A 24438-nucleotide genomic window follows, 5' to 3' on the forward strand; every position below is an offset into this window, starting at 1 on the left:
CTCCCCCAGAAGCGTCACAGCCTCTGACTATAAAACATGAGTGAGAGAGGAGAGAAGCTGAGTGAGTTTGAGGTTGGACTACAGCGAGATAACAGAGGCGTAAAAGTGGATGAAAGAGCTGAGTGGAAGGGAGAAATTGAACCAAGGCGAAGGGACTGGCTCCATCTGAATCATAACCAAAGGGAAGGGGGAAATACCTGAATGGGACCAGGGGGGATGAAGAGTGTAATTAACAGTTTTGATAAAAAGCTGTGGTTATATTCCAAAATGGCACGGATTTGCGCCCACGCAAATGCGCACTTTGCTAAGATGACATAGCACTTAAGAAAATGGGATTCCTCCAGGAACATAATTCACTCACGACCTGAATGAAAATAGAAAAAGGGTTTCTATTGAAATCGGAGTCTGGCTTGGCTTGATATATTTTTTGTATTCTTTTACTTGACAAGCTGCGGCTCTGAGTAAACTCAGACTGAAATATGAATCTGGGCAAAGCACTTCTGTTTTTCCTCCTGTCAAACTGTGTGACAATGACTTTCTCGCTATCCACTTGCACCACCGTGGACATCGACCACATAAAGAAAAAGAGAGTGGAGGCGGTCCGGGGACAGATTCTCAGCAAACTCCGGATGACGAGTCCGCCTCAGACGACAGGTCCGAGCCAGGTGCCGCTTCAGGTTCTGGCCCTGTATAACAGCACCAGGGAGCTCATAGAGGAGCTGGGAAGGGACCGGCAGCAGAGTTGCGGCCAGGATAACACAGAGACTGAGTACTACGCCAAAGAGATTTACAAGTTCAACATGATCAATGGTCCACCAGAAAACAGTGAGTTTTCATTTTCAATCTATCAGACCCAAGAGTCACCGACCAACTTTAACTTTTAGATTTGATTTTGTTTTCCATTCATCGGGTGGTCAGATTAGTCAGAGATAATCTATACTCATCTATAGCTATGATTTGTCCTGCTACAACCATGAACTTTAATGTACTTTATATAAAAGAAAATCAACATGCAGTCTTAAAGTGGAAACAAAAGTCAGCATAGTTTTCAAATATTAGTGACTTCAAATAATATGTCTGACTTTTTGTCTTATCCAGCCTCTTGGTAAGGATCGGATTTAGTTCTGGACTTTGACTAGACCATTCAAGCACATTAATATTACTTTGATTTAATCCATTCCATAGTTGTATATTTAGGGTCAGACCTAGTGGAAGGTGAACTTCCACAGCTAGTTTAGGTCCTTTGAAGCTTTAAACAGGTTTTCTTCCATTTTTTTCCCCAATATTTATCTTCATTTATTGTCCCATCAACTCTGTCCAGCTTCCCTGTCTTTGGCAAACAACAGCATCCCCACAGCATGGTGTTGCCACTACCATATTTCACCCTGGTGATGGTATGTTCATAGTGATTAGTTTCCCCGTTAGTCAATTTTATCTTATCCGACCAAAGCTCCTTCCCTCAAATGTTTGCTGTGTCCCATAGGTGGTTTGTTACAACCTGCAGGTATGTCAACAGAATAGCAGAGAGAAGTACTACAAATGCAAACTATTTACTAATTTGGTGTTTTCTGAAGGTAATCTGTTGTAGTAGATTTTATTTAGAGGTATCAGCACAAGGAATACATAGCATACGTAGAAGACATTTTTATTGTCTTCTTCAGGGAATGCCCCGTCTATTTTTTTCATTAATCTAATGAACATCCTCCTGAAAAAAAAAACACCCCCACAGCACCATGCTGCCTCCATCATGTTCAGATGAAGGGATTGTGGGTTAACGGTGATGTGCAGTGTTTTATTTTGTTTTCATGTAGCCCAAAGGTTTTTGTACAAGTATAATTTTATTGCATTCCAGTAAAATAGATTGAAATTTGTGTGATGTGACCAAATGTGAAGAAGATATTTTTAACTTTTCATATATCAGATTTCATCACTTAATATCTATAAATATGTAAGTGGAATTCCATTTTCCACTTACATAAAAAAATCCAAGATTTAGATTTTCATCTAAATCTTGGATTAACAGAAATTATGTAATAATCTAAAATCTGTGTTTCATACAGTTATTATTAGCCGTGAAAGTAGTTTCAAAAACCAGGTGTATTATAGGATCTGTGCAGTTTTACACACAGACGCTCTGGCGATTAGTTGAGCGTTGTACAAAGGAGAGAAAAAAAGTAAACAGTCTAATAGGAATGAGCGCCATTCCACGTATACCTCACACCAAAGCCCTGGGAACTCCAGCTTATGTCTGACACATTCCAAAGTGAGGAAATTTCTCAGGCTGTTAAATATTCTCTTTATTGCCAACTCTAATACCTCATTTCCATTTTTCTGGCCCTGATATTTTTCATCCACTGCAGCTCACCTCTGTTTCCCCCTACTCTATTTCTTTTGAGTACCTCTGTGTTATGATCTAATTCCCTTGTTCATCCATATTGGTATTTCCTGTATAAACTATGGCCCATTGATTGTTCCATTTATACCCTTCTGAAATCAACAGGTGTTTATGCTGCGCTGTGACACTGAGCAGAGCCGCAGCACAAGTCCTGAATCAAATCCATTTCACGGGTCCCACAAAGTGCTTCTGACAATCAAAATACACAACTCGGGGTTTATCCACTGGTCAGAGGTAGCCGGAGCTCCCAAAACAAACAGAGGTCTAAGGAGTGGGATCTGAGATGGCCTGATGCCCAGGACACATCATACTGTACTGGGCCATATACTCTAGGTGATAATAGAAGAGGTGAACCTGATTTATCGCTGGCAACACTTTTACCCAGCTTATAGTCCAAGGAAGATATTACTCAAATCATCAGATGATGCCAAAAACACATTAATTAAAACTTTTCTTTCCCCTTACCATTATGTAATTTCACAGGGAGCTCGTCACGCAGCACAACATAATGTCTGTCACCTTGATAATTTTACAGTGTAGTTCATTTTCTAGCTGGATATAATGACTTTTACATGCACCGCTTTTGGATGGTGGGAGTGTTTGGGAAAGCGGTCAAGTTTTACTTTTTTCTTCTCCTTTTTTTTCTTTCTTTAAAACAAATTCAAGCACAGTTGAGAAGTTAAACAGAATCCTTTCTCCCAGACTTTAATGCACCACTTGCTCCAGACACTACTACCAATGGAAATCAGCGCATTCTGCCATCTATGAGTACACAGAAGAAGCAGAATTCAAACATGGCAGCAGTTCAGAGCTGCTGTCAGAAGACCAGTGTGCACAGCTGAAGGAAAGGAGACAGCCAAGCTAAAGCACGACCTACGGCAGGATACCGACTCCACCATGCCTTGCAAATTGGATCATGCAGCTTCAGTGAAATTTCAAGCCAATCACTGACTCAGTGCTGGAGCCGCTAAAAAATATGAGGACTTGCGCTGAGGACAGCAGGGGTATCTGATATATGGGATAGTAAAAAGATGATGTCATCTGAACAAACAGAGACAGAGGTCTTTGGCCTTCTCCCAGGGAAACAGCATCTCTCCAACCAAGTCCCACAGGTTCACAATTTTGCTTCCTCATGTTTAATCAAGCAGGGGGGGAAAAAAACGATGTTCTTCCTGTGCGCAGAGGGCTGTCACATTATCTCATCTGCAGCAGTCAGTATTTGATGAATGAAGTGGAGAAATAAGAACCTCTCCGTGATGAAAAGTTTGATTGCTTTATATTAAAACCTCAATTTATTTGTGAGACAAAATCAAACCTTTCGCACAGAACGTAATGCAAACAAATACAGAATCCAGATGCAGGAATTTAAATGGATAAAAGAGCTCAAAGTTAAACTTTAATACATTTCCAAAGAAATCACTGCTATGCTTTATGAGAGCTAGACACCATAGCAGCTGGCTAGCACCTGCAGACTTATGATTACTATTTCTTTTGTTTATCTCCCCAAAGCTCTGGAGAGGCTGACATCACTGAATATCCTCCGGGCAAAAGGGCAATGAGAGGTGACTCCTGGTAGCGTACATCAGGAAGCGCCGCAGCAGATTAGCATTAGGTTGGGAGGTGTGGCTGGTGTCATCGGGGCGTGGCCAACTTTGAACTAATAAAGCAGCTGAAAATAAATGTTCAGGCACTGGCTGTATACAGAGCCATGCAAAAGTATTTGATTGGGTTATAATCATACTCGTACTCTTTCTTCCTATAAGAGAGAAGAAAGAGGATACACTACTTTCAGCAGTCTTTCTCAAGAACTCCAAAAAAAATTCTAAAGGTTCTCACCTTTAGAAACTAAAGTCTTTGCACATTCCTTTTCTTATTTTTTTTTTATTTTTTTTGCAAAATTGATCAGCTCTAGTCAGATTGTATGGAAAACATTTCTGAACATATCTTGTAAGTTCAGCCAGAGATTCTAAATTGTACTGTATGTAATCTTTATTTTTTTAAAAATGTTTATATATATTTGTTCAAACTGTCACTCTGTCAGTGTGACATGAGACAGATGAGCTGTGAAAAAAAATCAAGCTCCTCCAGCTGGTTGAGCTACTGAATGCTTCGGTTCCTGTCAAAAATCAACCAGCCGGAGCCACGAGAGGGGCCTGTGCTCTGTCTGTCAATCAATCTTGTGTACTCGCAACTCAGTGTACTAATTAATGGTGGAGAAGCAACTTTCTGTTCCAGGAAAACCATTTATCCACTGTTACCGGCAGCCATGCTAGCTTGTCTGAACATTCATTTCGGACTCTGCTGTCTGGAAGATGCTGCAGTGTTGCAGAGAGCAAAGGGAGAGGGTGTGTGCAACAGGTTCATAAGCATGATTGACAGTGTTGACCTTTTTCTTGGCTCTGATGGTTGTTTCTGACCAAACGGTGTTTTTCTGCAGTTACCACTGAGAAAAGGCAGAAGAGCTTAATAATTTTTTTTGACAGATTGTTTGTCTAATACTACAATAAAGCGACAGTTTTAACAGATATGTAAAAAAACAAAAAGAAAACAGATGTTTTTCATCAAAGCTACATACTGTAGCTTTAACTGTTCTAACAGAGAAATATTATTTAATCTGAACCACTCCTCCTTAGTTCCCGCTGTGTCTTTAGATTTTTTGTCTTGCTGGAAAGTGAATCTACATATTTTATTCCAGGATTCCTCCTGATTTATCCCCATTCATTTTCTTGTTAACTCTAAACATCTTTGTTGTTCCCTTCTAAGGAAAAGCATCCCTTCAGCATAATGCTGCCCCCACCTTGTTTCATCATGAGGATGGCGTTTTCTGCTACACATACTATTCTGCTACAAAGCATAGTTGACAAAAATTCAATTTGACAAAATCACAAGAAAATCATTTGACATTTGCAGATGCAATGTGACAGAAATTATTTTGAACCTTTTTAATAACAATTAAAACGTGGCAATAGATTTTGCTATGTTTTCCATTTATCAGATGCTCACTTCTATTTAAAAGAATGACTAAAAAAGATATACACTAATATAGTGTAATCAATAGTCTATACTTACACCGGGAAGCAAATGTCCACTGATCCAAAATTAATATCTATATAAAAAAAATATAGACTGGGTATTGGTGATGGTGTGTTAAATCCATAAGGCAGATCTACTCAGTCTGTGCTTTGTGCTCTGCTTTATTTATTTAAAAATATATTTAGAATTCCTAAAAGCGCTTTCTGAACCGTTTAAAATAATTATTTTTACATGTTTAATCAAGGTGGTGCCACCTTTCTGTTGCTCAAAGCAGTGTCCAGTTTAATTCTACTCATCTGGAAGTTTAATACCATTAAAAAAATCTGAAATAAGTACATGGAAATTTGTGGTAAAATGTTAAAAGGGTGACAAGTTCAATACTATCAATACTTATGCCAGGCTATGTATGTTTTTGCAAAGGAATCAATGAGAATACATTCATAAAATACCATTAAAACTTGATTTAGTAGCAAATATTCAACACTATCTTTCAGACAGCACTAGATCTAACTTGTTTACTTTGAATAAGTCTCACTCTGGTTTTCATTTCTGACAGTGGATTTAGCCATAAAATTAGACCCAGAAGAAGCTTATTGATATAAATCTGTGCTGCCTCAAACGGTTTCAGGCTCCATATTCTGGCGCACTTTAAGAAGCTTCAACCTGAAAACAAGAAGTAAAGAGTAAAGAAATTAACGAATCTATCTCATATTAATTACACAAACAATTCTCTCCACTCACCAAGATGGAACAAATTACTTCTCAGACCTCTGGCAAAAATAAGTCGTAATTTGAAATCCTAAAAGCGTTGCAATGGGAAAAATGAGGTCATCCAAAAGGAAACCGAAGACTTGATTAGAATTTCAAATCTCCCCTCAAAGTGGGGCTTTCCACCTTCTGTGGGGGAGGCAGAGAAGGAGGATGGGGGGAGAAACGGGGCCATGAGTGAGGGGAGGAAAAGGCTATTGAGGATTCCTCCTCATAGATTGTCTGGAAAACATTGGACAGATATCTGGCTGGGAATAGACACGGAAAAGGTCGTCTATAAATAGGAAAAGTTGAGAAAAAAAATTGTATGGAAATACCACATAATGACTGGGAGGACACTGAAATAGGATTATGGGTCAAATGAAGTACAGACACTTGAAGATGTGCAAGTTCCTTTTGTATGACACAGAACCAGCTTCTGAGTTTCCATTCGTCCCAAAACTGCTCGAGGTGCAAGTCAGCTAAAGGTGCATTGTGCCTTTCAATCACCAGCATAATCCGAGGCTTGGTAATAAAGCTTATGCTTGAGGTAATAAATTAGCCAAAGCTTGGCTGTAAATGACTGTTTCCACTTGGCTCATAAAACGTTTGCTATGTGCTTGTTTTGCTCAACGCTGCATGTGCTTTGCCTGTTAAAATAATAAACTCCTACGTGGTTTAATGGAATTAAAAAAAGAACTTCAGTATAACAGGAAGCATTTTAGATAGCAGTCACCCTTTGAGTTGATTCTGTCCTTGTTGATAACCCGGCCTGGCATGGCCTGAAATCTCCGTCCTCAGCGGTGTTTCTGGTATTTCTCTGCTCTGGTGCCTGCAGACGCTTGTTTCCGGCTAAATCTCTGAGTTCATAACAGTATTGGCTTCTGTTTGAGGCTTCAAAGCACCTGTTGAGCTGGAGTGCTTGTAGGCGGAGAAGTGAGGTGCTGTCCCTCTGTAGCCTGCTCCACCACCACATGGCCCATTTGGTTCTCATTTCACAATTTTAACTTGTTGCTAACTCCTACTGCACAAAGCAGAAACAGATGGTTTGTGATAATAGTTAAAAGTATATGACTATTTTTTGCAAACTGCTTTAAGATGTATCTAGATCACAATGTGAACAGTCTGCCTTAAAAAACCTATATATGACATCTTTTTCCACAACCTCTGCTTTTTAATTGTGTTCAGGGCTGCAGTTCACAATAGTTTTTCTTATTTCCATGACCGAAATCTAGAAATATGTAAAAAAAAAAAAAAAAAAGCATGAAAGAAAATAAGTGAGCACAAGGCAGCTGAGGAGGCAGCCAAGAGTTGTTGTAGAGTGATGACGTTACGTTTGGAGAGCAGAACTTGGGCATTATTGGATAACCTAATAGCCAACAGAAGAGAAGAGCATTGATAGCAAAGTCATGATCTTGAAACCCTTGCATGTGATGCAGTGACGTTTTTTGATGTGGGCTACATGGGCAGTTGCCCAGGGTGGCATTAGACCTACAAAATAGCATATATCTTATCTGTCAGCCCTGAACAAGTTTGCTACTTCTTTTATACATATGCAGTGGGAAACTAGGTTACCTGCTTTCTGCTGGATAAGAAAACAGATAATTGCCTCCATTTGTTTGGTTGAGGGGGGGCTTGGCCAGGGGCCAATTCCTGCAAGAACTACCACAGATCTAAAGATTCATTCATTGAGAAGGAAAAACCCATGAGAAATGCCATGTAAGCAGTAGCTTAAAGACTTAAACAACCCGTACTCTGTTGAAGGCCTTATGGTGACCCATGTCTATTTGTAATTCACCAGTGACAAACAACACAAAAATTCATATCTGCTCCACTTCTGACCAGCATTATTATTATCACTAAAATCGTCAATTTTAGTGACAATTTTGGTGACTGTTCAACTTTCACTTTTTTCCCACATAATCAGTCAAACATGTTGAACTCCTGTCATGCCACTGAAAGTCTGTAAGTCTGTATACATCTAGTTTCCACACAATATGTTATTTGGCCCCAAAAAGTCACTTCAAGCTAATGTTATACATCTGGAAGATGGAGGAGACTGCAGCTTCACTCAGAAATCCTCTCTTTCATTTGGCTCAGACACAGAGAAAAACAGTTGCAGCCAAAGGTAATTGTGCAGGATCATATGAGAATACGTCATTCAGAAGATGAGGATTTAACAGGATTTCTGGACATGACCAGATATTTTGTCCTGACAGAAGAAGCAAAAAAAAAGGAAAAAATACCATTGGTGCATAAAGATTTGCTCATAACATAGAGCTGTAATCACATCTGTAGTCTGGCTGTTTACTCCCAGAGCTATCTGATCAATCCGTGGCATAAGCGGTATTGTGGGCTCATCCATCAGCTTTTGGTTGCTTCTTTCCTACTGTCCATAAATCCAGATGTTTTTAAATCCTGGGATAAAAATGTGTCCAACAGAGAGACTGTTTGTGTGATCATCTTCATCTGTTTAGTTGAAGGAGCTCACCTACATGGCCTTCATTGATGGTCTTTGTAACAAAATTGTTCACTCTATTCTTTTTTTCTGTTCCTAATAAGCAGTTGCACTTTCATTCAGTAGAATCCAATTAAAATGTATTCTTTTCAACATAAAAAACTGTCTGGAACATTAGTACAGTCAGACAATGTGCATCAAGATGATGCGTCATCATCCAGAGATGGTACTTGATGTTAAAATAAATGTGTGGCTACAAAAATGTGTGTTTTTGTATTTTTTTTTGTCAAAAGTGCAGCTTTGAAACACTTTGAAAACAGTATATTTTCAAAGTTCAAAATATGTTATTTGCTTGTTTTTTTGTTTTGTTTTGTTTTTTTTAAATGATGAGTTACAATGCCTATTTTACCTGCAGATGACCTCAACTACTGCAATAATCGTGTCAGCAACAAGATATTCCGCTTCAACGTGTCGATCATGGAGAAGAATGCCACCAATCTGTTCCGGGCTGAGTTTCGCGCCCTGCGGATCCACAATTCCAATGCCAAGAAAAACGAGCAGAGGATTGAGCTCTACCAGGTGCGTGAACCCTCAGTTCCTCTGTTAGCAGAGCACAGGTGGGGGGAAAGGGTGAGTAAAATGCTCTGTTTCTCTCTTAAACCACTTGTAGGTCACAGGGAAGGATGAAAACATTTATATTTGGGGAGTCTGACTCCCTTTTTCCTCTTCACGTGCTAATCATTATTCCATGTGCTTATATTCCAATGGGTTCTACATCAGGACACATTTTAAAACCTTCTGCAACCACATTAACATTCTGCGCTTTCGTCTCTTCAAGCTTCTAATCTCAGCAGTTGTCCATACATGCTGGATCAAGGAGGCTTTTATATCTGCCTCTGTGTTTTATGTTTATGATAATCTTTGAAGTCTACTGAAACATCCATATGGTTGATGTCTGTGCGTGGGGTGGCATGAATATATATTTTTCTGCCTCCTCATTAATTTGCTGTTAGAGAGTTGGAGTAATGATCAGGTTCCAACACTTCCTGCCAGGAAGACAAGCGTCTCCGGACTACATACCGTCTCTAAGGCGAAGCTCAGGCCAGCGCTTGAATGCAGACTGTCAGGCCCTCAAGATTATTTCCAGGGACCTGGGAGGAGATAGAGGCAGGGTCACCCGCCGGTGGGAGTAAATGGAGCCGTTCAACCGCCCCCACACTTTTCATGCAGGATCTGATTGGCAGAAGGCTGATGCTGGCAGTACAGCGGCCCCTTGGTCCCACAGGAAGGCAGATTAGATGCTGACAATGTTCAGGAACCTGGTTATCCACAGCCCTTTCTGTGGGGCCAAGGGCTCAGACCCACCACTCTAACAGATTGTTCCCCCACACATAAACACCTCTCAACAGAAAACTGCTGGTGCCGATATGATTTTCTTCTTTGATGGTTTTGTTTATTGTAAATGCCTTTAAAGATGTTTAGTTTGAACTAACTAAACATCTTTAAGGTTTAAAGATGGCTGCCAAGTAGGATGGCCAGTTTCTCATTGGTACACGCAGGAATTCATTTCACAGCAAGAACACAAAAACTTTCCAAGTATTGTTTGTCCAGTTTCTAGTCAAAATGTACTTTAGATAAGAAAACTAACTTACATGCAACTTTTCAGTAAGATATAGAAGCTTGCTTTAAGTCAATTTAATCAAGTGTTCGCTCCACTGGCAAATTATTTCACTAATAACAAGCCTTTCCCCCCATGTTATAAGTGAAATAACTTACCAATGGAGCTTGTACTTGTTTATAAATAATAAGGAATTATGAACTTCAAACAAGCTGTTATATCTTACAGAAAAGATAATTGTAAGTTAGTTTTCTTATTTCAAGCGTACTAAGAAACTCGACCAGAAATACTCTGTGTTTTTGCAGTGTTGCAAAATGGGGATATCAACATAGGGAGTCACTTTTTCCATGCAGAGTAGACGCTTTAGCCTGAGGCATCCTGGAGAGTCTGGCTCAGACACAAAGCCTTGGTTCTGCATGCCCAAGGTTTTTGCAACTGGGTTACATTTTCAGCTTTCTTCACAGATCCTCCAGAGAGACGACTCAAAAGTCAAACAACGCTTCATCGGGGGTAAGATTGTCCTGACCAAGGGCACCCCCGAGTGGATCTCCTTCGATGTGACTGAGACCGTGAGGGAATGGCTGATGGACGGAAGTGAGTTGGAAACTTCAGAACTTCTTCTCTCCCGTGCTTTTCTTACAGACCTGTCAGAAAGATAACAGCTAACGAATAGATTACGGGTAATTTCCTCAGGAAAAATGTCTTCTACTTAGACCTTTCTATTCTGGATGTTCCCTCAGAGACTAATCTTGGCCTGGAGATGAGTGTGCACTGTCCCTGCCACACTTTCAAGAAAAACGGTGAAATCATTGAAAACACAAACGAACATCTGGAAGTCAAATTTGAAGGTGAGTCCTCTTTTGGATGCATCAGTGATTTGATTGAGCAAAAGCTTTTATAGCTTGTTATGCTTTCAGCTATTTGACCTAAAGTCACACACAGTGCATCACAGTAGCATGTCATTGAAAAACAAATTAATCTGAAATTCATGTGTTATATAGAATCACTACACACAGAGTGATGCATTTCAAGCATTTATTTTTGTTCATTAAAAAATAAAACAGATTGATGTGGTTTGATTTAGTGTCTTACTGCTTTGGTTTGCCAACATTTAATAACAAGTATCTCATTTAAAGTTCCTCAAAGTAACCAACCAACAGAATATTTTTTTTTTCTTTTCTTGTGTTATATCACAATTAAAACTGATTCCTTGTCATTGATTAATTGGTTAATGATGCAATTTAAAGACGTGTTATATTTTTATTAAAATGGTTTTTCGTTCACTCTTTTGCAGTGCAGCGCATACTTTTGAAATAAAAGGAGACGAATTGATAGTTTTATTTATTTTTGTGCAAATACAAATCTGAAAAGTATGCCATGGATGTTTTCTGTCCTGTCTATTCCAGCACTGCTAAATAAAATTCAGTGCAGTGTTCATCAAAAATTGGAAGGTATGGTACAAACACACCAACATATGGCTAATCACCTAAATTGACATGAAGTCCATGGCAATTCTGGAGGAGCTGCAGAGTGATGTGGCTCTGGTGGGAGAATCTGCAGATGTGACTATTGGTAGCAGTACATAAATCTGATGATGATGTACATATATATTCTCTGCAAATTTAAGCTGAATCTTATTGTACTCAGAATAATGAGTAAAAAATATATCTTTTGATGTGTGATTACAGCCGAATTTGGCTGTACACGCTGACCCTGAGGGGATGGATAGAAATGCAAAAACATGTTGAATGCAAAACATTCAACATGTTTTCTGTTTTCTTTACAATTATACACCACTTTTTGTTGGTTTGTCGCACAAAATCCCAATAAAAATCTGCTAAATTTGTGGTTGAAGGGGTGGGAATACTCCTACCAGGCACTTTTCACAACCAAACAGTGGCTATAGATAATGCACTACTACAGAAAATTTAGAAGTCAAAAATATCACAGCTTAAGCAGTTTTGCAACAAAAGGTCACAAGAAGTGTTTATTTTGGTCAGAAACATACAGATTGGTGCTCAATCTTCCAGACATTACAGTATAGATTCTGCCTTTGCTTTTCATATTGATTTAGATACTTTTCAGAAGGACCAACCGGACTATGAACAAATATTTTAAGCAGTTGTCTTCTGCATTCAAGGAGTTTCAGTGGTGCTTTTTTTTTCTCTTTTTTTACTTCTGCATACTTTTTCCGTGCACAAAAAAGTCTGCAGAGAAGAAAAGGTTTCCAGCATGCGACGGCTGCTTTAAATATATTTTTTTAAAGCATCTCAGTTTCAATCTAGGGTTGTGTGCACTGCTGCGTACAGATCCGCAGGGATTTCCCGTGTTGTCCAGTCCCCTTGGCCAGACTGTGGTCACAGATTCTGTGTTTGGTCAGGGTTTGGTCTCTGCTTTTGATCTCTCAAAGCCAATAAGGTGGCCCTGCCAGTTTTTGTTCCCGATCAGAGCCAGGTAATCATTCTGTTTGTTTGAATTACGTTTAATTTGTCTAATATTAAAGATAGGCATCACTGCTCTGTGGAAAAATGTGGTTTATTCTGATTAGAACAATTTGGGCTGAGTTTTCAGATGATTTTCATTTGTCAATTTTATGAGCAGTTTATTTTAAAGGCCCAATTTAGCCCTTTTGTTTAAAACTTAGGCATTTTTAATTCACATGTGAACCGAGCTGGGGATTTATATCAAAAACGCTCATAAAAAGTGACTTGTAGTCTGTTCATCAGGATGTTCTTCATCCAGTAATCCTCGCAAAAATGATGGCCGTCATTTCTTAAAGGAAGACAGACACAGAGCATGGGAATACAGATGATCTGGTATCGTACTTAACTCCGGGGCCCCCAGGCCCTCGGTCCTGGGAACACTCCTGACTAGCCTGACCACAAGGAATGCGCTGCGACGGGGCGCAGACGTTTGGCCCCAAATTAAAGAGGGCCGTGCAAATCTACCAGCATCTCTCCTGAGATATGAACTGTTTAAGCTATCAGGGGTAGATGGGACGAGCAGACGCAGGCCCAGTGAGGAGAACGGAGGAGAAAGAAGGAAGCTGGAGGCAGCAGCGTAAATACAGAAAGCAGGGTTTTCTTCGCAGCCTGGAAAAGTCTAGAAAAGCAAGGAGTTAGATTTTAATGTTTTCTCGTTCTGAATAAGTATGGAAAAACAAAGTGGGTAGGAAAAGACGTTAATATTTCTAGACTTCATTCTCTTTCCTCTTGCTAAATGTAGTCTTTTCTTCTGTCCCTCCCTCTTTGCCATCTCTTTTTTCCTTGTGTTCTTCCTGTTTTCTTTCTACCATCTTCACTTTCTTTGTTGTGTTCCTCTGTTCTTCATGTCCTTCTTTTCTTCCCTTCATTCCTCTTGTCCATTCTTCTTTCTCTACTTCATTACTCTGCCTTTCCTTTAATTGCCCTTCTTTTCTTGCCTTCTCCCTTCCTCCCTTGTTCCCTCATACCTTGTGTTCATTCTTCTTTCCTTTCTTGTGGCTTTTTCTTCTCTATCTTTCATCTTGCCTCAATTTCCTCAGTCTTTCCTTCCATTGTCATGTCTTTCTTTTTCTGTCCTCTCTTTTTCTTCTTTCCATCTTCATTCCATGAGTCCTTTCTTCTTTCCTCCCTTCTCCTGCCTTTCTTTTCTACTATCTGTCCAATCTTCATCCTTTGTTTCCTATTCTTCCTCCTTCCTGGTTTCTGTTCTTCTTTCCTAAGACCTTGCATCCTTCTTTCTTTCCCCCCTCCTTTCATCATTTGCTCTATCTGTCCCTCGCTTCCTTCTTTCCTTCTGCCTTACCCTTTTCTATATTCTTTCCATGTTTTCTCTCTGTATCCCTTTCTTGTGTTTTCCCATCTTCCAGTCTCGTTTTTTGTTTTTTTCCAGGTTCCATATTTAAATTCTTCCATTCCAGAAAATAAACTAAAAGTTAACTTCAGTGTTTTATGTTTTAAAAGGAACTTAAAAGACAGAGGAATCTGGAAAACTGGTGCATCTGAAAAAGTCTGGATGTTTTACAAAAGAAATGTGAAGGAAATCTGGGAAAGGATTAAACAGTGAGCCAGGAATGAGTGAAGCTGTGCCTGCGGAATATCCTCCTGCTGAACCAAAGCTATCTTTATAAATCTCGTAACTTTCTCCTGCAGGCATGGAAGGAGACTACCGCGATCAGAAGAAGCAGGAGGAGCAGAAGGAGCAGAAGGAGCAGCCGTACCCCCACCTCATCCTCATGATGATTCCTCCCCACAGGCTGGATGTTCACTCCTCCTCCCGCAGGCGCAAGCGGGCACTCGACACCAATTACTGCTTCAAGTAAGGCCCATTTCCTCTCTCTGGAAAATTGTAAAAGGCTGCTCGCACAATTGTTCATTGTGTTAAACTTTGTAAAGTAATCTGTGTGGCTGCGGTGCCTGTTTTGAAATCGGGAGAACTGGAACCAGCTGAAAAGCTCTCTGCTGATAGGAGGCTAAGTTATAGAGGAGTGGAGGAACAAAAGCCACAAAAGTGGGAATATGAGCCGTCATTTCAAATGCATGTAGGCACAAAACACACAAAGAATAGCTTGTTGATCAACAAGACAAGCATAACACGGGTACTACATAATACAAGTCGGGATCTGTCCCAGAACCAGCGAACGCTACCTCCCCTACAAACTGTCTCCTCAGCTTTCCACTTCCTCCATCAGGCTGACAGGCGAGAACCAAAGACACCTGGGCTGACTCCAAGAGGGAAAATAAGGGCACACCTAGGAGAGGAATTTCTGAACTTCTCTCTCCTCTCCGACTAAGGGCACAGGGAGGACGTCTGTGCAACTATGCAATCGCTACACCTGGAAATCAAACGTAATCCTGTCTCTCCCCTCTTGTCTGCAGCAATTACGAGGAGAACTGCTGTGTGCGATCACTATATATTAATTTCCGTCAGGATTTGGGCTGGCGATGGATCCACCAACCCGAGGGCTACTTTGCAAACTACTGCTCCGGTCCCTGTCCCTACCTTCGTAGTGCAGACACCACCCACAGTTCGGTGAGTCAAAAGTGACTTTTACTGCTGCTTTTTCACACAGTCTTTAAGGATTTTATTGGAATTGTATGAGACAGGCCAACATAAAATACATAGTTATGAACATAATTTTCATAAAAGAGACACAGCAAACCATGTGGAGGCTCTCTGGCCAAATGAGATTCAAATTTTACTTTTTAGCCTAGATTAGGGGTGTCTAAAGTGTGGTCCTGGAGCCACACTTTAGATGCTGTTTGGCCCCTGACCACAAGTCAAGAATAGTAAACATTTGGGCAACAAAATAGAGCATAACTGATGACCCAAAAAAATGTGGAAATCGTCTGTTTTTCTTTTAATAAGGCAGCAGTTCGAAGCAATTTTTGGATCTTAATTGATATTCCAATTTTATAGCTTTGTTTTACTGAGTGTCACAACAGTGTCACAACCGTTTTTCATTTTTGATGTAATGAATTTTGTGGCCTGTCAGTAGTCATAGTTTGCTACCTTTGGCCCCCAGTACAAAAGGAAAAAAAATAACAAAAAACAAAACTGACCTAGATGTTGCCACTGTGTTTACCTTATTACATGGTAATAAGGTAAACATTATTACCATGATGGCAACATCATGCTGTTCTGATGCTTTTCTTCAACAGGATGAGGGAGCTGGTGGGAGTTGGTGGGAAAATGGATGCAATACTAGAAGAAATCCTGCAAGAGGGTGTAGAAGATCTGAGACTAGAGTGGAGGTTTATCTCAAGAAATAAAATTCAGGGGATGAAAACAAATGCACGGCACCCTTTTGAGGTTTCTATTTGTAGAGAATTAGGGATGCAACTAACGATTATTTTAACAATTGATTATTGTTTTGGTTATTCTGATGCTTCATCGATTAATCTGATTTTAAAAAAAGGCAGATTATGCAGAATGTTTAGCTAACCACTTATGCTTATTTTACAATTACAAATTTAAAAAAGGTGAAAAATACAAATAAATAGTTCAGAGAAAATAAACATTTATTGCCTAAAATGCAATAATAAAATAAAATTCTTTTGTGCACGCTTGATCATTTGTAGGGCAGGATGCATCTGCAGCTAAAATAAAATACTTTTAACATCAACATGTGAAAAGCTGAGCCCTTCCTGCTCAGCTTTGCATCAATACAGTGTAGGGCTGATCTGTTGGTTATTATTTTTGATTAACTGATTAACAATTAGATAGGAAAAGGTGATTAGTAGGATTTTTTTCACATAATTTGAACGAGATGAAGCTAAAACTACTCCACCTAAGGAGTTCTGGTTATCTTATATGTAAAATGCTTTTTTTTGTTTTTTGTTTTTTCTTACAGTTTTGACTTAATTGTGGCTCTGACTGTTAAATTAGTTGATTATTTCAATAATTGGTTCACCAAGAGGAATGCTATTAATCCTTTCAGCCCTGCGCAGAATTATAGATACTTTTTGCTTCACTTTACAATAAAACAGAACATTGTGGTGGTCTAAAACAGAAATCCCCATCAGTTTAACTAAAAGGAGGGTGAATACTTTTACAAGGCTTCTGTAAATCCTAGAAACAGTTTAAAAGCCTCACTGCTGATCTTCCCTCCACAGCTGCTGAGCCTCTACAACACCCTGAACCCAGAAGCCTCCGCCTCACCCTGCTGCGTTCCTCAGGACCTGGAGCCCCTCACCATCCTCTACTACGTGGGACGCTCCCCGAAAGTCGAGCAGCTCTCTAACATGGTCGTCAAGTCCTGCAAGTGCAGCTAAGCTTCAGGGACCCCACAGAGAGGAGACACCTCGGAGGAATTTAAATTGGGCCGGATGCAATTTGTCCTCCACGATCCCCCAACCCAACCCCAACTTCGCCTCCGCTTCAGCCCTGCCCAAGAGGAAAAAGCAATCCACCGATCTCCATTTACCAGAAGTCATCAGAGACCACTCCCACCGTGACTGACATCAGTATTACTCGTGTTTGTCCTGTTAATTATTACAGCATTTTTGAAAAGCCTGTACCTCACATGACTTTTGTTTTCACTGAATGAGGAACAAGAACAATCTTCTCATTGGAAATCTCAAGGACAATAAACGTATACAACCAAGACGAGACTGAGAATGCGAACTGGACTCAGCATGAGCCGAAAACCAATAAGATGAGATGGTGATCTGTTTGCAGGGAGGAAACTATGGGACATGACGTGAAATCCAACCTGGAAGCTGCACTGTGCACGCCACAGCTCCCCACACTGTCTGTTGAGGAGTTCATGCTGATTAGTAAAAATAATAATAGGGATAAAAAATAAAAAATAAAACATGCTGGAATCCAATCGTTATTTCATTTTAGTAATGCTGTGGTCATGTTTACCTCTGTAATGCAACAGCATGGGTGATTCCAGGGATCATTTTAAAAGTGAAGCCTTTCTGTCATATGAGCTGATGTATGTCACTAAATGAACTCAACTAGATCACAAACTGTAAATGTTTTTATTACTCATGAAAACACTTTTTTTTCTTTTTTAATTAAAGAATGACAATCGGACAGCTCTTTATCATTTTTGGACAAATACATGAACAGTTTATTTATTGATATTTAATCCAGTGTTTATGCTATGGGTCTGCTTATGGAAAACACATCACAGAACATCAAGTCTTGTAACATGCCTGCGCTGGCTTTAAGGGTAATTAATATGCAACACGACGTTCATCACATGCTACAAAAACAATCCATTACATCACTGCGCTGCTTTGAAAACTACAATCTGAGTAAAATAACCGTTAGAGAAAATGTTGCACAAAATTCAAGTATTTCAGTTGTCAAACAGAAAGTGACTTTTACTCCACAATAAAACTTCGATTGAGCTCTCCATGTGCTCCCAAGTACAATAATTACAATAAGCACTTTGTAAAATACCCCTTGGATTCTCTCTCATTTTGTCACACTGCAATCACAATTGAAATGTTTTTATTAGGATTTTATGTGATAGACCAACGCAAAGAAGTGCATAATTGTGAAATAAAAGGCAAGGGATACATGGTTCACATTTGGAAAACCACATCTATGCCAGAGAAACTGTAGTTTTTTTCCCCCATTTCTTCATGCAAAGTAGCTCAGTGAGATTGCACACTGTCTCTGAACAGATTCACAGTCTGATTAACATCTTGACTTTGGATCATTTTGAACACATGAATATTGTTTTTATCTACAACGAGTTCACTGCTGTTCTGGCTGAATGTTGAGTTTTGTTGTCCTGCTAGACACTGAACCTTCACCCCAGTCCAAAGTCTTTTCTTATTCCCTGATTGTCCATCCATCTCCACATCAATTCTGTTTGCTCACTAATAAAGTCTAATTAATCTCTGAATCCCTAACAAACCACCTGGATTTATACAAAGATAACATGTAAGTGGACTCTGTTTATTTATTAGAAGATTTCTGAAGGCAGTTAGTTGGTTGCACTGGATTTTATTTAGGAGAATCTGAGTAAAGGGACAGAACAGACAACCCAGCCTCACTCCCAACTCATCATATATTGACGCATGGGACGTTCGTCCTTGTTGGAATAGAAATGAACAGATCATGAACCATGCATCACTTTTTTCTACGCATGTGACAAAAAGATGAGAGAGAAAGTTAAAGGGATATTAATACATTGTAAAACACTCTAGATCTGCATGTTTTACATTAAAGTAGGATACAGTGGAATATTTTAAACCACTGCAGTGTTTCTTTATACTTGACTTCCCAAAGAGGTTGTAACTTGTATATTATGAAGACACAACACTGCTTTGTCTTTTCAGTTTAACTGTGAATTTATGGCAGAATGACTCATAAGAAAGAGCAGCAGAAATATTTGTTTAAAAGGTCAACTACTGAGTGCATATGAGTAAAAATCAGCCAACATCTGAAGAATAAAAATCTAAAAAAAAAATCCCTGAAGAACTACTAGGACTAGGTGAGGGGTAAAACGATACTGCTAATCCATAAATAACCCTATTTACAATGTCTTGTTGGTTTTAGAACAGAAATTTGCCAAAAATTTGATTCAAGTTTGTTTTGTTTTACAACATAAATTATGTGCATAATGACAATAATTTCCACATTTAATTTAATCCATCCATGTGAAGAATAACATCTTTACATTTCACAACAAAAGTTACAGGTTAAATTGAGAACTCTTCAAAAACAGGAGACAAGGCAGCACCCTTTTGTATATCAGTTTAAACTATCTGAATGTTTCAGCTTACAAGCTGCAGGAAGCTATACTTTTACTCGTCCTCAGGCAATGGGCAGAGATTTGGCAGCTGCATGGCTTTCAGAATAGTTAGAAGAAACACATGAAAGGTACTTTCATGCTCACCATGTGCTGCAGTAACACAAGAAGCTACTTATTCAATGCTAACAACGCTTGTCAAACAAAAATTACTAAAACTCTCTCATTATGCTTGTTTGGCTGTATTATTTTTTTTTTTTGTCGCTTGGTTGAAGAGATGTAGTTACACAGCCAGAGGTGCACACCCCAACACGTTTTGTGGACCCATATGCTGAAGGATATCTGTCAGTGAAACCTTCCTGTGGCTTTGGTGGCATGGAGGGAATGAGAGCAGGCAGCTGCTCGGACGCAGACTGGCAGTAGCCAAGGGCGATGAAGGTTTGGAGTGGGTGGTGGGCCTGGAGCTGTGGAACTAAATCCCAACCTGCGTCAAAGCTTGGCGTTCTTGGCCTCGCATGTCTGTGGCAGCACGCTAGATGAATTAATAGCATACTACTCAATGTTAGGCATACTTTAATCTGTTGTCCTCTCCCAGAATATCACCGTGTGAGATGTGGTTACATGCACAGACACCTGTCAGGCCTGCAGAATGGCAGGACCCGCCCTAGATCCTCTTCGTGTCATCTGTGGGAGGGCTCCTGGACCTGGAACAGCCTCCTGTACGTAGGAAAACCTGGAGAGAGACACAAGAAGGCAGCTGCTGCAGTGTTTTCTCCATGTCTGAACATTAAAAACATGTCAAACCAGGAAGAGTTTTTTGTCAGATGACCTCACTAAAACCCTGGTGGTAATTGGTTTGTTGACATATGTATTATTCACGGTCGAGGAGGCCACCGGTTCATCTGCTCAGCAAGCTCACTCGTTTCTCGCTTACAGTGCCTGAACGCCTCTTATCGGCTGGCGTTCAGCCAGACATCCTGCAGGAAAAGGCATTCCATGCAAAATCGAAGCTCCCCAACAGTATGCCTTTCATTCCCCTCTCGGCAAGTTGTTTGTTTTGGTGCTCCTTTACACTTTGGGGCCTGACTGAGCTGGAAAACGAAAACATCTTGCTGACTTTGAGTATGATGATCTGACTGCTGGAATTGGCTTCCTCCAGCTCAGCAAATGGAAAAACAGAAAGATGCAATATTGCCTATACAAGTCCAAATGTCACAAAATAAACTTTCAGTTCCTTAATCTCACCAAAACCCGTAAGATTGTTCATATTTCACCACACTAGAAACCTCTGTTTATTTCACTGGGATTATCTGGTACATCAACACAAAATAGTGAACAATTGTAACACGTGATTAAATCAATACTTATTTTTTAAATTTTTAAACAAAAAAAAAAACCTGGTGGTATGTATATATATCCAGATCCACCCAGCAGGTAAATTTTTCCAAGAGGATAAATAATGATAGTGCACTTCTGAAAACTGTTTTATTGAAAAGGGACTTGAAAAAAAGCTAAAGAAAGTCCTAGTTAAAGCTCATCAAATGGCATGCAGGAACACGGCAGTTATGTGGAACAAGTTCATCCAAACTAAAAGTTCTTGAGGTTGATGCAATGACATGTAAACTAACATTTCAAACCACATTAAACACAACATTCCCAAGATGAAACATGGTGGTGACAGCATCATGCTGATGGAAAGATATACACAAACAAAATTGTTGGAACCCCCATGTTAATGACTAAAAAAACAAAATAACCTGAAACTGACAAAGGAAACAATAAATAAAACATTTACTGAATTATTACTGAATTTACTAAATTAAACAATAAAACTTGGACAATGCTGTTGAAATGTAGTTCAACATAATTATTTTTGAAAATAAACTAATAAAACCGCCCAGAGCAAAGAATTATTGAAACCATTTGTACTTATCCTTCTCTTAAATTTGCAATCAATTTTCCATTTGCAATAACAGCAATGGAGGTTGCAGTGGCAATGATCTTCAACTTCTGAACAATATGTGCAACTGTAGTCACAGAAGCATTAAACTGTTAGCAGATGGTCTCATAACTTTCTCTTTTAAAATACCTGTCTATAATTTCCTTCCTGATCGGGAAATGATAATTCTCCTTGTCACTTCCTGTGGTTCCTGTTCAGTGTGCTACACACGATATCACCAAAGTGCACAGTGACTGCTTATCACCTTTTACAGCTCAAACTAAATACATCCCCACGAACATGAATGAAGGATCTGGGTTGTTTTCTGGAACTGATGAGGCTTTTAAATGTTGGCCAAACATATTTAATTCAGCTGAGATCAGAGAATTACAGAAGCTTACTGGCTAATTAGAGAACATACTTAAGTTTTAAAATGTCCTTGTGGACAAATAACTTTCTGAAGATCCTATCATTTTTGTCCAAGCCTATTTCATTAGTTTATATTTTAAATGATTCTGTTGAACCACATTTCAAAGGGAATGCCTGATTTTCATTGGTTCATTTTCAATAAAATTTTGGTCAGTTTCAAGTTTAGGAGACCATTGTGGGGGTTTCTGGTCATTAACAGAAAGGTACCAACAATTCTGTGCATGGGTATACATGAATCTATTAAACATATGGCAAGATTTGAGAGTCGATGCTCACAGATGGTCTTAATCGAATCTGACTGAGTTTGAGCAATTTTACAAAGAATTGGCAAACTTTTCAGGCTCTAAATAACAAATACAAATGCATTTCACACTTTATTTATGCTTAAAACAGTTTATCCTTCTTTGTGTTGGTCTATCACATAAAAACCCCAACAAAACAGCAAAAGTCAATACTTTTGCAAGGTACTGTTTCATGTATGTTGTTTGAAAAGAGTAATTCGGGCAGTAAATTGCATAATACATCTGTAAAGGGGATGTTGGTCAGTAATTACCCTGCTTTCCCAATGCTCCGCACAGACCTACTTTGATAGAAAGAGGCTTAGACTATTTGTTCTAACACGATCAGACCCCCATTAAAGTGGCACAAATGCTGCATTCATTTCCTTCCCAGGCTTGAGCAATAAATCTCCACACAGTTACCAACTGTAGAGAGCAGAGAACTTCAAGGAAACCTCAAGGGAAGCATTGTAAAACACATGTGGTGGATATAGTGTCGTTTTGTAAGCTTTGGTGGGTCCTCATCAGAACCGTGCCCTTGTGTCATGTCTAAAATCAACACAGGACAGGAGGGAAAGAAGTAGAGGAGGGGAGGCTGACGTGAGTGAGCCGGAGAAGTTTTCTGGGGAAAGAGGGAGAGCCGTACGAGCGCCGAGGCAGAGATTAAAAGAGCGCACAGGAGGGAGATAAAGCGGGAGTGTGATTAACGATGGGTGACAGCTGATCATAGAGAATGTTCTCCATTTGGACTCGCTCTAACTGCCTGTCAGAGTCAATCAGGGGAGCTCAGTCATCTTGCTACAAAGGCAGAAAGACCTGTTGCACTTCTGTGCTCCACAAAGGCTGCAGCCATTCCGACAGCAGTCTCCTTCCCTTTAAATCGCCACACCGAATCCCTCTTATTCAAGAAAATGCAGCATGCAGCATTAATAAAAACTTTACATACAATGATTAGGAATCTTTTTTATCATCCTTTTCTTCGGTTACAAGCAAGTATGAACATACACATACATCCTTGCGAATATTTAGACAGATGTCCCTTGAAACTTACAGAAAAACCACATGCTTTTCGTAGTCATCTACAAGCTTCTGGCATAACTCAAGATGGATATTTGACCACTTGTCTTGACAGATTTAGTAGAGCTCATTCAGATTGTTTGGTTTGCTGGCAGAGACTCAACATTTAGGAAAAGTCTGCAAGCTTGAATGGGGTTGAGGTCTAGAAGCTTAATGGTATCCAGTGTGATTCATGCCAAAACCAGTTCTGATGGGATTGGATCATTGTCCAGTTTGAAGACCAAACTCTATCCCAAGTTAAACCATCAAACTGTTGATTTGAGGTGAAGTAGAATAATTTCCAACCATTTTGTGCAATGCATCAATATTACTGGCACCAAAACACACTCAGAAACTGATACCACCACCATGCTTCAGACTGGATTCAGTTTTCTTAGGTTTGAAAGCCTCGCCTTGATCCCTCCTAACAATCATGATGAGATTATGACCGGAAAGGTAAAAAATTATTTAATTTAGCCAAAAAACATTTCCCCACAAGGTAATTGGTTTGTTTATGTGTAGAGAGATGTGAATTTTAGTCACAGTTTTGGAGCAAGTGCTTCTTTTTTGATGATGTCAAATTTTGAAGCTGCTCCTAAAGGATCCAGTTACAGTAATTAATGAGTTTATAAGTTAGTTGGGTTCAGCCAGTATTCTGAGCTAATGGGCAGAGAGAATAAGGACAAAGGGGAATATTTCAAAAGAAGTTTTCTTTGAAGGTGTTTGTGTATATTTCCATCATGGTGATCTCAGTGCCATCTTCACAGACAAGATGACATGTAAAGGATCTGCTGATACCAATGTACAGCAGATTACTAGGAAAAGCATATAATCAAACAAACAGATGTGAGCAAACTGCCTGACACCAATGTCACTACAATAAAGCACAAAGTTGTGTAAATGATTGCGAATGAACTCACAGTTCATTCGCAATGAGAAATAAAGAGGATTATTTCTTTAGTGCAGCTCTTGCTGTTTGCACAGTAACTGGAATGGTGTGAACATTTGGCATTACTGGATCTCAGTAAGTGCAAATAAAAAAAGTCTTTACCATGCTCTCTTATCTTTCAGCTATAATCAGACATTAAGCCAGTGACGCACACACCATGTACAACCAAACTGGAAATTACTCTACAGGGAATTTGGTTTTATCCACGTCTAAATTATCTTGGAGTTAAAGTGTTTTTCCCAAAAATTAACAACAGGGGTGTATTTACCACTATTGCCTATAACCATTTGGGTAATTGTGACCAGTAGCTGTAATTATGAGACGTTTCATAATGCATCAA

At 39.4% G+C, this 24438-nt stretch overlaps 2 protein-coding genes across 9 annotated transcripts in view; one reads left to right on the plus strand and one right to left on the minus strand.

Annotated features, from left to right (window-relative positions):
* Positions 1–56: 56 nt before the first annotated feature.
* On the plus strand, positions 57–17775 carry tgfb3 (transforming growth factor, beta 3). The gene is made up of 7 exons (XM_044142406.1): positions 57–825; positions 9049–9212; positions 10716–10845; positions 10992–11099; positions 14385–14550; positions 15111–15264; positions 16848–17775. The coding sequence occupies exons 1-7, from the start codon at positions 480–482 to the stop codon at positions 17004–17006; spliced, it is 1227 nt and encodes a 408-aa protein (XP_043998341.1). The 5' UTR covers positions 57–479; the 3' UTR covers positions 17007–17775.
* Positions 17776–20003: 2228 nt separating this feature from the next.
* The window catches only part of ttll5 (tubulin tyrosine ligase-like family, member 5), a 58425-nt gene continuing 53990 nt past the window's right edge, over positions 20004–24438 (minus strand). For all 8 annotated transcript variants that reach the window (XM_044142398.1, XM_044142404.1, XM_044142397.1 and 5 more), the window contains one exon: positions 20004–20180. In XM_044142398.1, the coding sequence (XP_043998333.1) occupies positions 20128–20180 (53 nt within the window). In that variant the 3' untranslated portion in view covers positions 20004–20127. The remainder of the gene's footprint in view (positions 20181–24438) is intronic.

This window comes from Gambusia affinis, linkage group LG16, assembly GCF_019740435.1.
Source record: "Gambusia affinis linkage group LG16, SWU_Gaff_1.0, whole genome shotgun sequence".
Taxonomy (NCBI): Eukaryota; Metazoa; Chordata; class Actinopteri; order Cyprinodontiformes; family Poeciliidae; genus Gambusia; species Gambusia affinis.

Coding starts and splice junctions, on each gene's coding strand:
- tgfb3 (XM_044142406.1), top strand. CDS start 480: ATGAATCTGGGCAAAGCACTTCTGTTTTTCCTCCTGTCAAACTGTGTG. Junction 9,213..10,715: donor AGAGGATTGAGCTCTACCAG/GTGCGTGAACCC, acceptor CTTTCTTCACAG/ATCCTCCAGAGAGACGACTC. Junction 14,551..15,110: donor GACACCAATTACTGCTTCAA/GTAAGGCCCATT, acceptor TCTTGTCTGCAG/CAATTACGAGGAGAACTGCT.